Source organism: Marmota monax, unplaced genomic scaffold, assembly GCF_021218885.2.
Source record: "Marmota monax isolate L192 unplaced genomic scaffold, Marmota_monax_Labrador192_F-V1.1 WCK01_AAM20220418_F8-fsc00108, whole genome shotgun sequence".
Classification (NCBI taxonomy): Eukaryota; Metazoa; Chordata; class Mammalia; order Rodentia; family Sciuridae; genus Marmota; species Marmota monax.
Genome location: NW_026694593.1, coordinates 3805260 through 3818628, shown reverse-complemented (window position 1 = coordinate 3818628; position 13369 = coordinate 3805260). Strand labels below are relative to the sequence as shown.

The 13369-nt window shown below is 49.1% G+C and overlaps 1 protein-coding gene across 1 annotated transcript; it reads left to right on the top strand.

Moving 5' to 3' along the window:
- The first annotated feature begins 2910 nt into the window (after positions 1-2910).
- On the top strand, positions 2911-4561 carry Kplce (KPRP N-terminal and LCE C-terminal like protein). The gene is made up of 2 exons (XM_046421854.2): positions 2911-2937; positions 3524-4561. Exon 2 carries the CDS (start codon positions 3545-3547, stop codon positions 4358-4360), a length of 816 nt encoding a protein of 271 aa, XP_046277810.1. The 5' UTR covers positions 2911-2937; positions 3524-3544; the 3' UTR covers positions 4361-4561.
- Positions 4562-13369: the final 8808 nt, after the last annotated feature.

Here is a 13369-nt window from a genome sequence, read left to right as displayed (position 1 = left end):
AAAAACAGCAGATCTTCCTAAGAAGAGCAGCTCATTAGGGCTAAATGACACTGGTATTCACCCGCATCCCGGCAGAGACCAGATCCCCAGGTCCTGTTTTAGTCCCCTCTCCCTCCAGAGATGAGTATCTGCAGCTATGATCCTGTGAATCCACTGGACTATTATTGCATGAATCCACAAGTCTGTGTTTCTATGAGCTGGTGTCCAAAGAAACAAATGGGAGGAAACTTCTAGGGACTTTTGGAGATAACCCCATGACTCATCCTGGAGCTGGCTCCTGTCATCTGACTTCTCCATGCCTTGCCTCCAAAGCCTATAAAATGGGTGGAGCACAACCCACCCACCTGTTTAGGTGGCACATGGATGCCGTGTCTCTCACCAGGGATGTTGGCGTTGCCTGGAGATGTCAAAACCATTAGTGAGATCCTGACCCCAGAGAGCAGGAAGTGAGCCTTACCAGATGATGTGAGATGTACAGACTGGCCAATATGGGACAGCCCTTCCTACGTGGATGGAGCCTGGTCTGAGTTATACTCTCAGTGTAAAGCACCCTCATCCATCCATCTTCATCCATCCATCCATCCATCCATCCATCCATCCATTAATATGTTCACTCGGTTAACGTCTCTCTGGTCTTATGATGCTAGATGGTGGCTTGAAAATGAAAATCATAGTGGGAACAGCTCCATGGACAGCTAGGTCGTGGAAGTCTGCCTTTCCTTTTTAGAACAGGGTCCTACAATCACAGGTAGCCTGGCTGGAAGGGGCTTCCCTAACTAGAGAAAATGAAATGCCCAGAGAGTCACAGAATGGGGCTGTGGTAGAATCAGAAGAGCTCAGCTCTCCCTATTTGCACCCTCAGTCTCTTTTCTATTTTGTGGACCTGAGTTAAATTGACCAGCTTTGGGGGGCATTTCCTTCCTGTGAAGTGCAGTGTTCCATCCTACATACAACATAGCCCGCTTCTTAATGACCAACTGGTGAGTGACTGAAAAATATGGTTCCTAAGCAAGACGGACTTTAATGCCAGAGGCAGTATGTCATGGTGAAAAAACAATTAAATCTGCAGTCCCTTATGCCTTGGTTCGAGTTCTGGCTCTGTGACTTCTAGCTATGTGAGCCCGGGCAAGCTACTTGTTTGTTTCTTTGAGACACTACTGTGAAGACAAAATTTGAAAAGCTATTCGTGTGAAGGAGCTGACCCTACTAAGAGGTTGCTGCTTTCCCCTTCCATTAACAGAACGTCAGGCCTGGATTACCCTCAGGAGAGATGCTTCGAGGAGCAGGAATGGGAAGACTTGGACCAAAGTCCCTCCCCACTCATCCCTCCCACTGGGAGAGGGACTGGTGGGCTCCATAGGGGAGGTTATGGAGTGTGACATGCCCATCAGGCAGGGATGACAGGAGGAGGCAGGTCACTTCCCAAGCTTGGGGCAGAACCTCCTCTTCTTATTTCTTCCAAATTGTTCTGGAGCACCTTATAAGACCTGGCTGGAGGTGGGAGAGGGTCTGTGAAATAGTGGGCTTTGTATTTTTGTTGTTGTTGTTTAGGAAATTTGTGAGCCTAAAAGCTTATGGATTCAGGGGAATTCAGGATCTATTTTGGACAAATACAGGAGTATCTTTTACCTGAGAGGCTCTGGCTGATCCTACGTGACATTTGGAGCCAGTGTTAGGCGCAGACTCAAAACTAGCCTCTTACACTGAGCAACCCAAGATGGCTCAGGAAGGAGAGTTCAGGCTCTGGGAATAGACAGGTTTGGGTTCCAGTGATACTCCATCACCTAACCGTTGAGATAGGCCACTGGGTCTCAGTTTCCTCTTTTGTAAAAATGAGGCTGACATAACCCTGCTCACAAGTTAACTGCAAAGATTAAACGTAGACAAAAAGGCTAAGAGAGCTCACAGTACAAATTACGTGCTCAAGAGCTATCATCTCACCTTTCTTTCTAACATCTACTGCTTTGGGGAAAGGAAAGGTGGCAGGATTCCAGGATGGTGCTCTGCCCAGATAGAAAAGCCAACACACGGGAGTGATAAAGATCATGTCTGTGAAAGCAGATCTCCTGCATATGAATTCTGGTTTCTCTACCTACCTGCTTTGGAGGAGAGTAACTCCCTAAATCTTTCCGGGCTTCAGTAGCATCCACCTGCGAATGTACCCACCTAGTCAATTGTTTAGCACCTAAAAAGCATGGAGCTAGGTGTTAGGTGCTACTATTATTGTGATCACACAGGGTTCATTGGGCTGTGATTCCTCCTACTCTGGGTTCTTGGGAATCTAAGCCTGGAAGTGAGACCCAGGAAGGGAAGGAGGAGGAGGTCCCAGAACAGAGGTGTCTCTATGTCTAGACCTAGAGTCTGGGATCATCAAGCGCATACCCGGTTTCTCAAGTGTACTTGGAATAACCCGATGATCCATGGGGGCTTGTTGCTATTCTGATCCAGAGAACACTGAACTACACTCTTGTGCCCGAAACCTACACCAGCATAAACCACCAAGAAAGCCCCCTGAACAAATACCCAGATCCAGGTAGCAACACACAATGTACCCAACATTGCGGATCTAGCTGTATCTTGGACAAGTCTTTGAAGACTCCAGTGGCCTAGAAACAGCTCCATTAGGGACGGATTGCATGAGCATCACTCATAACTTCTAGGAAAAGAAGGTAGACTTGTTTCATGAAGAAGGCAGCAGGAATCATTTATCTGTTTGGGAAAATTCAAAGTCAAGCCGAGACATGCCCTGCCTGTGACTGAGGAGCCAGGCGTACTGGGGAGGAATCTCGCCAATGCAGCATCAGCCCTGGTCCTCGTGATGTCCGGTGTTTCATTAGATGCCATTAAATTGCCTCATTGCCGCCCTATAAAAAGTCTCCCGACTGCCGGTTCCTCAGATCCTTGCCTCCTTTCAGTCTTGCTTCTTCAGGAAAGAAGGTAAGTCTCTCCACCTGGGGTAGGGACTTGTCAAGAAATAGAGCGGGTGAGGTTGGGCTGGAGAGACACAGGATGAAGGACGAGCCAGGACTGGACCCTGGACAGCCGTGAAGACAGACGGCGGTACAGCCGGCGGGAAGCCTGGAGCCGGGGACGCGAGAGTCCAGGGACAGGTGTAGCAAGTGGTTCTGTGTGGGAAGGGAATCCAGAGACCCGTGCTGCCCACACCCCTTCTCTGAGTGCGCTTGTGGGGTGTTCTCTTAGGTCCACTTATTAGGGAAGTAAAATGAGGTCCGGCTGATCAGGGAGCAAACGGCGGACACGTAGCCAACCTTGTCCTTGCTCTTGGCTCCTGTCAGGCTCAGCTTGAGACTTGAGTAGCTCAGGGTCTGCTGACATCAGTTTTCCTTCTTGGGGTGCTCCCTGGCTGCAGACAGTTGGCAGCTGCCAGGGGTAAAGCATTTGGGTGCCCATGATCTTCTCAGGAAGGTCCCGGCCTGCCCGTCACTCTGTCCCAAGGGGAAGCTGCATTTTTCCTCTGGAAGACTTCTAAGGTTCACAGTTTTGATGAGACCTCTCTTTTCAGATTTCACAAAGTCACAGCAAGATGTGTGACCAGCAGAAGCAGGCACAGTTTGCTCCGTCTTGTGTGAAAGGTTCAGGATTGGGGGCTGCCCAAGGGTCCGGTGGTGTCGCTGTTCAGGGCCAGGGTCCGGGCCAGACCCGAACTGTCTGTGTGACAGGCCCTGCTCCCTCGCAGCCTCAGACCTTTGTGACGTACTTAGCTCCAATCCCAGCTCAAACCTATGTGAGGGTCCCAGCTCCCTGCCAGACATACGTGAAGTGTCCAGTTCCCTGCCAGAGGAAAACCTACGTGAAGTGCCCGGCTCCCTGCCAGACGACCTCCGTGAAATGCCCGACCCCCTGCCAGACCTATGTGAAGTGCCCGGCTCCCTGCCAGACCACCTGTGTGCAATGCCCGACCCCCTGCCAGACGTATGTGAAGTGCCCGGCTCCCTGCCAGACGACCTACGTGAAATGTCCGGCTCCCTGCCAAACCCAGACGTATTACGTCCAGTCTTCTCCTTCCCAGACCTACTACGCTCAGGCCTCTGGGGGTGGCTCATCCTCACAGGGCTGTGCCCCTGACCCATGCCCTGCTCCCTGTTCCACCAGCTACTGCTGTCTGGCTCCCCGGACCTTCGGGGTCAGTCCCCTGAGGCGCTGGGTCCAGCGTCCCCAGGGCTGCAACACAGGATCATCAGGCTGCTGTGAGGATTCTGGCTGCTGCAGTTCTGGGTGCTGCAGCTCCGGGGGCTGCGGCTCTGGGGGCTGCGGTTCTGGGTGCTGCTGTTTGGGAATCATCCCCATGAGGTCCCGAGGTCCTGCGTGTTGTGACCGTGACGATGACTGTTGCTGTTAAATATAAAAGGACGGGCCTGCTCCAGAGCGCACAGCCCCGCTCTGCCTTCTGAGACCCTCACCAGCTGTGTCCCCTCCCTGGCCCACCTCAGTGATGCAGAACCTCCTCACTCCACCTCCGTCCTTCGCTTCTTTATCAAGGCAGCCTGCCAAAGTTAGCGCAAACCCCAAACTTTGGCAAGAATAAAACCATGAATGCAATGCCCGGTGGCTTCCTGTCTGTCTCTTTCATTCACATTCGTGCTTTTCTGTCTGAAAAGCTCTCTCTCTTCTCTTGTTTTTCAATTAGAAGAATGATCTGCATCAACATGAGCAAGCAGACCAACCTGGTCAACCCACAGCCTGGGCCCTCCTGCCTTCTAGAGGGCTGGGCATAGCTCCTCCATGCAAGTTAGCAGGATTCAGGCTGAAGATCTGGGCTGGGGCCGCCTCTTTCCTGCCCTCTGATTAGTCTTAGAAGAAGGTCCGGCCAGGAACAGGCCTTCATGGCCGCATGATTAACATATGTAACCTCTTGGGTTTATCTTTCTGGATGTTGAAGGGATTGGGAAACCCAGTCTTCTCTCACCCATTACCGGATGACGGTCCCACCGCTGTGGCTGTAGCTTGAACCCACAGGGGACTTTGATAGATTGCATTTTCTTATCTCATAGGCCACAGGGTCCAGGCCTAACAAAGAGTCTACAGCTCTCCTGAAGTGGGTAGACACTGCCCAGGATGGCTCTGGCCGTCAATGAGAGGTCTCCACGGGGAAGCTGAACATGTGGGAAGAGCTCCCTCCGGCCAGTTGCCCATCATTATTAGCATTTCTTTCTCCTTTGCACGGCCATCTGTGGAGGGTTCTGTTGGGTGGACTTATATAACAAGAGACTCTAAAACGCACACATTAAAAATTGGGCAGAGGGATCACAACTATTTAAAACAATGCCACAGACCATAGGAAACCACATGTTTGGTGAATGCATAAAAGAATGAGCGAGAGGCGGGGAGAGTGTGTTACTGAAGCAGTCTCTGGTTTGTGCTGGGACCCCAGCAGAAAGTCAGCTTGAGTCCTTTGGTGCCTTTGGATATCTAAAAACACGTAGCTGCTCAGATCATACCCCACTGCCCATCCAAACAGCTTAAACTGGCAGCCCAGCCCCTGGAGGCCCCCTCGGAGTCAGGAACAGCCCTACTGGGGACCTTGTGCTCCTCTTGAATTTCCAACTGAGAAGGTGGAATATGCTTATTCTGCAACTTATATGAGCATGAGATTTTTTTTATACTTATCACTTAAAATTATATAGACATCCAGAGCTGTGTAAGAATGTTATTAGTACATACAGAGGTTGTAGATCAAAATTAAAACTGGTCAACTTCTAGTTCCGTACTTGTTCTAGGGATAGCCTTACTCGGTTTGGGTTTTATCGGTCTAGACCTTTGTCTGAGTATTGCTTATACATAGAACTCACGAGCTTAGTAATTCCTGAAGCCCTCTGTGGTCTCGTCTGCAGAGAATGGCGTCCAAAGAGCCCAGCCCAGCGCCGATGTATCACAGAATACTGTAGGGAATCCACTCTGCCACCCATCACATACTTTTAAAAATCCCGTTTTCCATTCCTTTCATTATTCAACCTCCACAGTTGCTTAGTAATTCCTCATTAAACTCCCCAATATTCTCTAATATCCAGGCTCTGTGGCCTCTCTCACTCTCTCTTCACTGACTGCGTTCCTGCCCTCTGCTGCCCAAGGCTCTGGTCCTAACCATGCGGGTTGAATCTTTCCAACTTCCTCTTCACTTTCTCTCTTCTCCTCCCAATCTTGGCGTCTCTGTTTCGGAGAAAATGACCGAGGAACAAAAACCTCCCCTTTCCTCCTGCTATCCTAATTCTCTCTCTCTCTGGCCAATTGTATTGATTTTGTATGGGAGGAAGGGAAGGAATTACAAAGCTTAGAGACAAACACATGAGATTTTTGTGGTTGCTTAGGAATATGGAGTAAGGAAGAGCAGGGAATGAACCCCGACTCATTAATGAATCTCAGTCGATTTCTTAATAGTCCCTTTTTTTTTATTTTGTAGGATCACAATATATATATATATATTGTTCTACAACAAATGAATGTTGAGCATGAATTCTGGTTAGCGCATGTAATCATATCATTTTTTTTTTTGGTATTCTATCATTTCCATCGTGTGTCTAGTCGATGATTTATCTGTTCATTCCCTTATTACTGTTTTTTTCATTTATTTCTCTTATGATTTTCTTTTTCCTTCTCTGTCTCTTTCTTTTTTTTATTTGAGTGGCTATTAAGGCTTTTAAAATGTTTTCAATATAACACACTTTCAGAGAAGTACACAAATCATAAATTAGTACTCAATGAACACACCTGTGTGACCACCACCTACAGCCTAAAAAGTTAATGTCATTTTGAAAATAAATACAGCCCCCGATCCCCATGAAGTGGGGGACTGAGTTTGGATTCGGCACTGAACAAACCTTTGGACTAGCCCTGCCGTGGGTTTAGGAGACGGGTAGAAAAGACAGTGTAAAGAGATGTGGCCACGAAGGGAACCAGACTCTGGAGGCAGCCAGGAGCACCCCTCAGTGAACCCTAACACCCGACAGTGGGGACCTCCTCTTTTATGGGCTTCAGGAGACTGAGCGGCCTGAGGCCTAGGCGGTTTGGAAGAAGGATAAGCAACTTGTGTCAGATTTTCATTCATTCACCCAATAAGTAGATACAGAACATCTACTCTGTTCTCAGCACTATTTCTACCATTTTCAGAGCTTATAGGAAAGAGAGAGAGAGAGAAGAGAACACAATCCAACAAAGTGAAGATGCATCTAAGACTACAACTATGAGGGGAGAATCCAAAGCACCCCATGATGTGGGAGATGGAAAGTGTAACTTGATCCCCAGGTGGAGTAGGAGTCAAGGACAGAGTGGTGAGGGAGAATCCTCTCCAGGCAGAGGTCAGAGCACAGGTGGGATTCTGTGGAAGGAGGGGGACCAACAAGTGTAAGGATGTGGCAGGCAGGAAGGGCGGATGAGGTGACAGGGCCAGAGGGCCTGAAGGTTCTGCCAAGTGCTACATTGCGCCTACAGAGGTGTCCAAGCCGCCCCTGAGGAGTGTCCAGCAGGCAGGTGGTACCACATCAGTAGTTGGGCCTTTTAACAGTTCTCTCTGCAGAAAGAAATTCATATTTCTAGAGCATATTTAACAGATAATCCAAAACAGTTGCCCAATGGCATCAGTTTGCCCTCCTCCCCCCAAGCTCCCACCAGGTGCACCTCCCCTTCTTTGGGTCCAGTTGGAACATCTACAAAATGATAGCTTGGGCCCTATTATAAATAAGGTGCTTTCAAGTGCCAGTATCCGGTGGTCTTTGCCTCCCAGCCTAAGGCCCATTGCTGCTTGATACTGACGCTTATTTCCAAGATTGATGGCCGTACCCTTCAGAATATTCCATTTCAGGACATTCTTAGGTTAACCAAAAGTTCAACATGAGCCTGCTTTTGATAACTCAGAAAAATGTGATGCCCCATTTCTTAGGTTAAATAATCCAGACATCCTAATTCTGGTCCCTCCTCAGTATGTACCTGAGGCTAAACCACCAGTGATTTAGAAAGAATGGTAAGTCCAGAAGATGAAGTCCAACCCCTGGGAAACTGAGGAGAGTTCTCTTGGACAGGCTGGGGGGCTGCTCTCTGGAATTCAGAATGAGTCTGCTTCCCCACAACTTTTCTGAAGTGGTAGAAGAAGTCTGCAGAGTAGAGTTCTAAGGCCCTTCCCTGAGTAGGATAGTTTTTATGATGTTTCCTCTTCCAGGAAAATGCTTCTGCAATAATCTCTGATAAATAAGGCTGATGCATACAGGTAGACTTCCTATTTCACCCAAATCCATCGTGAAAAGCATACTCATGTAATGTACATTTTCATTTTACACCTATTGTAAATAGATTGTGTATGAATACTTGGCCAATGTTATTAAGTACCTGTAAGAAAAATGACTCCAATCTATTTTTGAAACCTAAAGGGAAGAACAGAGAGAATCGCCCTTTATTTGTTGAGGGCCTTCCATGTGCTGGACACTGCTGCTCCCTTTACGCGTGACATTCTCTTACCTGATTGGTCTCAACTACTTGGCAAGTTGGGGGTGGGGGGAGAGACAGCTGGCACCTTGGTAAAGCTGGACCTTTGAGTCAGTCAGACGTGGTTACTGAGCCTGCGACTCCACACATGTAACATGATCTCTGCACGCACGCCAACTGTGTCCCATAAAACTGCCTAAAACAGTGCCTAGCACATCTTAGCTAAGTGACACAGTTTTCCTATCCTCACTTGGAAGGATCGTGCCAACAAATATGAAAAGTGACTTGGTCAGAAGGTGACAATCCTGTCAGATAAAAAGTATTGTCTCCCAACTTTTCCTACCTCTGTCCTTAGCCCAGCTCTACCACAAATTTCTGTTATCCCTTTGAATAAGCCGCTTTCTCTTTGGGCCTCCATTCCTTCCTCTGTAAAATGGGTAAGGTGGGGGACGCCATCACTGGGGCCTTCTCCAGCTCTCACAACCTCCATGTCAATTCCTTGGATCTTCCTCAAAGTTCAGAGGTGTCTTCCTGAGATGCTGGAGATGGGCAGAGGTTGGTGGGTCACCTCCTCCATCTCTGGGAACAGCCCTTCTCCTGGGGTCGGTGCCGGGCAAGAAGGGGAATCTGAACAGTCCCGAGACAGAAGTCGGTGGAGAAAATGTCCCAATCAGATCTGATTCCTGTAAGCAGCTCCACCCCTGGAAGGCTGCTGCTGACCTGATTACACATCTGCCGGGTGAGACAGACGGGTGTTGGGGTGGGCTGGGCCCTGAGGGACGGAGAGGGGGTGGAATAGCATGTGCAGCACCAGGCTGAGAAAGGCCGGCGGTGAGTAATATTCGCAGAGATCCCCGTGGCCAGCCTCGTGTTTGGCCCACACGGACGACCTGCTGGGAGACCTGTTCATCTTAACCTACCAGCCTGGGCACAGCGCGAGCCCGGAGCCAGGCCTTATTTGCTTTGTTGTCTCCCAGGTCAAGCACAAGGTGACACTTAATATATTCTTGCCGAATAAAGGACTGAATCACCCCCATTCCTGTGTCTGTCCTATGGAAGGTTCCCTATAGTGTGTGACTCCATTCTGAGTACTCAGGGGACACCAGAGAACACTCATGGGTTCAGCTTCTAAGGCTTTCTCAGAAAGCCACCAAGCTAGATCCTGTCTACTGTCACGAAACCATCGTGGTGCCAAGCGCTCAGCATAGCCCTCCTCAATCACCCCGACTCAGCGTGTCCTCTGTCCCTCACCCTCCCTTGGGTGCTGCTCGGCCTGATTGTTTTACTACCTGATACTTTGTTCCTTATTCATCTGTTTATTGTTTTGCTTTTCCTGTTGGAATAAAATCCCCCTGAAATTGGGGGGAGCAGCAAGGTTAAATTTAGTTGATATGGTTTTTTGGAATTACAAAGCAATTTTAAATCTATTATCCCATTTTAAAAGCAGCTGTAGGCAATAGTAAGGGAAAGATCAATATCATTAATGCTTTGTGGTAACCGATGAGGAAACTGAAGTTCAGAGAAGTTAAATGATCGGACCCAGATCCACATGGTGGGGGGCGGCGGGGGGAGGGGGCAGGACCCAGAACAGAAGTTATGCACACAAATCACATTCTAATTCTCATTTTTTATGACACTTGGTGCCCCTTGGTTCCTTCTACTCTCTTTTTCTTTTCCTCCTCCGTCTGCTTCTTGTTCTTCTGTTCACCTGAAAGAGCTTTTCAGAATGAGCCTGTTCCTTCTAAGACAGATCTCCTAAAAGCTTGATTTTCATCGTCCCTACGATTGGGGACTTTTAGCCTGGGAATGACCCAAGGAGGCTCCAGAAAGCCCAGGGATAGTGGAGTCTGGGCTCACGTCTAAGGAGTTCCCACCTGACCCCCACCTGGAGCTCTCGACCTCAGGTCCCCCACCCTCAGGAAGGCTCCCTCATTCCCTAATGAGCCTGCACTGAGCACATGCTCTGTACTCCGTGCTGGGTGGGGGAGCACGGGATGAAGGAAGCATGTTCTCCACTGCCCAACAACAAAAGTAGATGACACTCACAATAGATGAGGCCTTAAGGGACGGGAGCATGAAGAGGCTCATCTTGTTTGGAGGGGAAGGCCGGGTCAGGCTATGAAGAGCCCGTAATGAAGCTTAAGCCAGAGTCGGGGACAGGACAGTGGGCTCTCACTTGAAATGGACTTGTGAGAGCCATTGAGGCCCGGGGGGGAGGGCCGCCCACTGGAGCTTCTGCTGAGGACCGGAGGATCCGTTCTGGGACCACCTTCAGCAAAGCTCGTGGGTGGAGGTTCCTGCACAGCAGCAGGCGTGTGCAGGTGGTTTCTTGGGCTCAGCCCACCTGGAGAGTCGAGCCCAGCTAACACAGGGTGGTCTCCCATCAGAGTTCCCATCCTGTCCAGAGATGGGTCTAACTTACACCCTCATCAGCAAGCTCCCCAGAATAAAAAGCTTGGGGGTTTTACCCTTAGGCAAAAGCAGCTACTCGCACAGCGGGAAGAACAGGAGCTTTGGAATCCAACGCCTCAAGGTTCTGACTTCACTTCTGCCACTTACAGCAAGTTCAGTGAACAGGGTGGGTTTGCTTCTTTGAGTCTTAATTTCTTCGCTTCTAAAATAGAAATATCAGTAGTGGCTTTGTGGCTCTATTGAAAGGGTTAGATAAAATGACACATGGAGATTTTACAAGCCACTGTGGACATTCAACCTTTGTGTTTTCTTATCTTTCCGCCATCTTTGACGGTCATTTGTGTCCTTAATACATAACATCTCTTTTCTTCCCTTTTCTATTCTATCTCCTAGGCAGAATGCTTATATACTGGAATCTCTACAAGAAGAATTTTCAGGACCTAGTCTGGTGTCTGCCCTACTAATAGGTTCCTGGTTATTGCTCTGTGTTTTTTGGAGGGGGGCAGAGGGGATGAGCAGATTGAGACTGGAGTCTGATATCTGATGTGGTTGTCTTGAAGGAGCCAGGAGCTACCCATGGTCCTGTGACTAACAGGTGGACCCTCCCTCTAATTCAATGGGTGTTCTTGGTGTCAATCATTTGTACATGAGATAGATAGTCTAACAGGAAAATCAGAACTTGGAAGACTGCTGGAGTCAGCGTTTCTGTCTCTCTTTGGCCCCTAGAATTCTCGGATATGTGTAGAAGACGTGGGAAAAACAGGACTTCTGCCACACATTAGAAAAGTAAGCAAAACTATGGAGAGAAGTCCCTGTCACCAGGCTGAGAGAAGAAAATTTTAAACTGAGAAAAATCACCTAGTAGTATCCAGTTCCTCTCCATTCTTATTCAAGTCCCCGCCCTTTCTCTAGACACCCCATCTTTACCACTGTGGGGCTCTTCATTCCCCCGTCTGCTCTCCTTTTGCCCTGGAAGATTAACAAAGCTGTTCAGGCCCAGTTTGAGCTTCTACTGGGCTTTGGGATAGAGCTATCAGTATGGGGCTGTCCCCTGCGGGGAACATGCGATGGGACCTACATTCCTGACCCCGTGAGCATGACCTCTTGGACTGTGCTTTTGGGGGGCATGGCTTCAAGGAGGGCTGAGTATTGAGGGAGATATAAAGAGGAATTCACCTGAAAGAAAATGAAATTCATAGAGTTAAAGTGTTAGTTTTGAAGAAGTCTTTATGAGCTGTTAAACTCTCTTCGTTTTAGGGCAAGCTTAACTGTCCAATCTAAGGCAAAATCACAAGTTAGCTGCAGGTTTTGGATTAAACTCAACTCTGTACCATATCATCTCCAGCCTTATGATCTCCTTAGCTTCACTAGTGCAAAGGAATAAAAAGAGCAAAGAAGAATAACACGGAAATTTCCATGAAGGCGCCAAGAGAGCCAGTATTTAAGAGAGCTATGGGAACAAACGTCAAGCTGAGCTCCATTTACAACTCAGTGAAGGCCAAGAAAGAATCCTCCTTGGCAGTCTTTGAAGGTTCCAGAAACGTGGTGAATTTCACAGTGTGTGGAACGTGTGCAAAGTGTGGTTAGCCCCTGAGTGTTGTTGGAGAATGTCACCAATGAACCTTGCTAAAAATTGGAAGCGAGTCATCAATCTAAAGAGAAGTGTGGCTTCTCCCAGCGGCAGGCTGGGCAGACCCTCAAGACCCTCTCCTGTCCCCAGCTCCTCGCAGCTCCGGGGTCAATAGGAAGGAGTGCCTGGAACTGAGTGGGGCTGGTGGCTCTGCTCTCTGCTCTGGGGTGACGAGGACCCTCTGGTCTCATTCTCATGCCATCCTGCCATCCCCTGGTCCTCCCGGGTCAGGAGGCCTGCTCTGTAGGCGGGATCCAGGGCGGTGCGGCCCCTGGTATGCAGGGTTCCCCGTGTGGGCGGAGGAACTCACAGTCTCACCTTAGGAGAAGAGGCTACCTGGCAGGTGGGTGGGGCAGGTGTGGGTGGGCCAGGTAGGTAGGGCAGGTGTGGGTGGGGCCAGGAGAAAGGGGAGGCTAGGGGACCTGAGGCTGCACTGAGGATGGGCTGTAGGAGCCTGGTGGGTGGTGAGCAGGGACTCCTCCGTAGATCCCCAGTCCTGCCCTTTGTGCATGGTTTGTATAGCTCTCCAGCTGTTCCGTTTTCCTTGAGGACGAGAAGGCCTGTGGTTTGTTTATGAAAAACAGTTGTGACACAAACAAACAACCCAACGGGCAGGTACTGAACAGGCACTTCTCAGAAAATGAAACGCAAATGGCCAACAGACATGTGGAAAATGGTCAACATCTCTAGCAATTAGAGGAATGCAGATCACAACTACACTGAGATTCCATCTCCCTCCAGTCAGAATGGCACATGTCAACAATACAAGTAACAATAGATGTTGGTGAGGATGCAGAGAGAAAGGTAAACTCATACACTGCTGGAGGGACTGAAAACTGGTGCAACCACTCTGGAAAGCAGGATGGAGATTCCTCAGAAAACAGGAATGGAACC

Excerpts from the sequence above, each read along its gene's own strand:
- Kplce (XM_046421854.2), top strand. The coding sequence starts at position 3,545 with ATGTGTGACCAGCAGAAGCAGGCACAGTTTGCTCCGTCTTGTGTGAAA.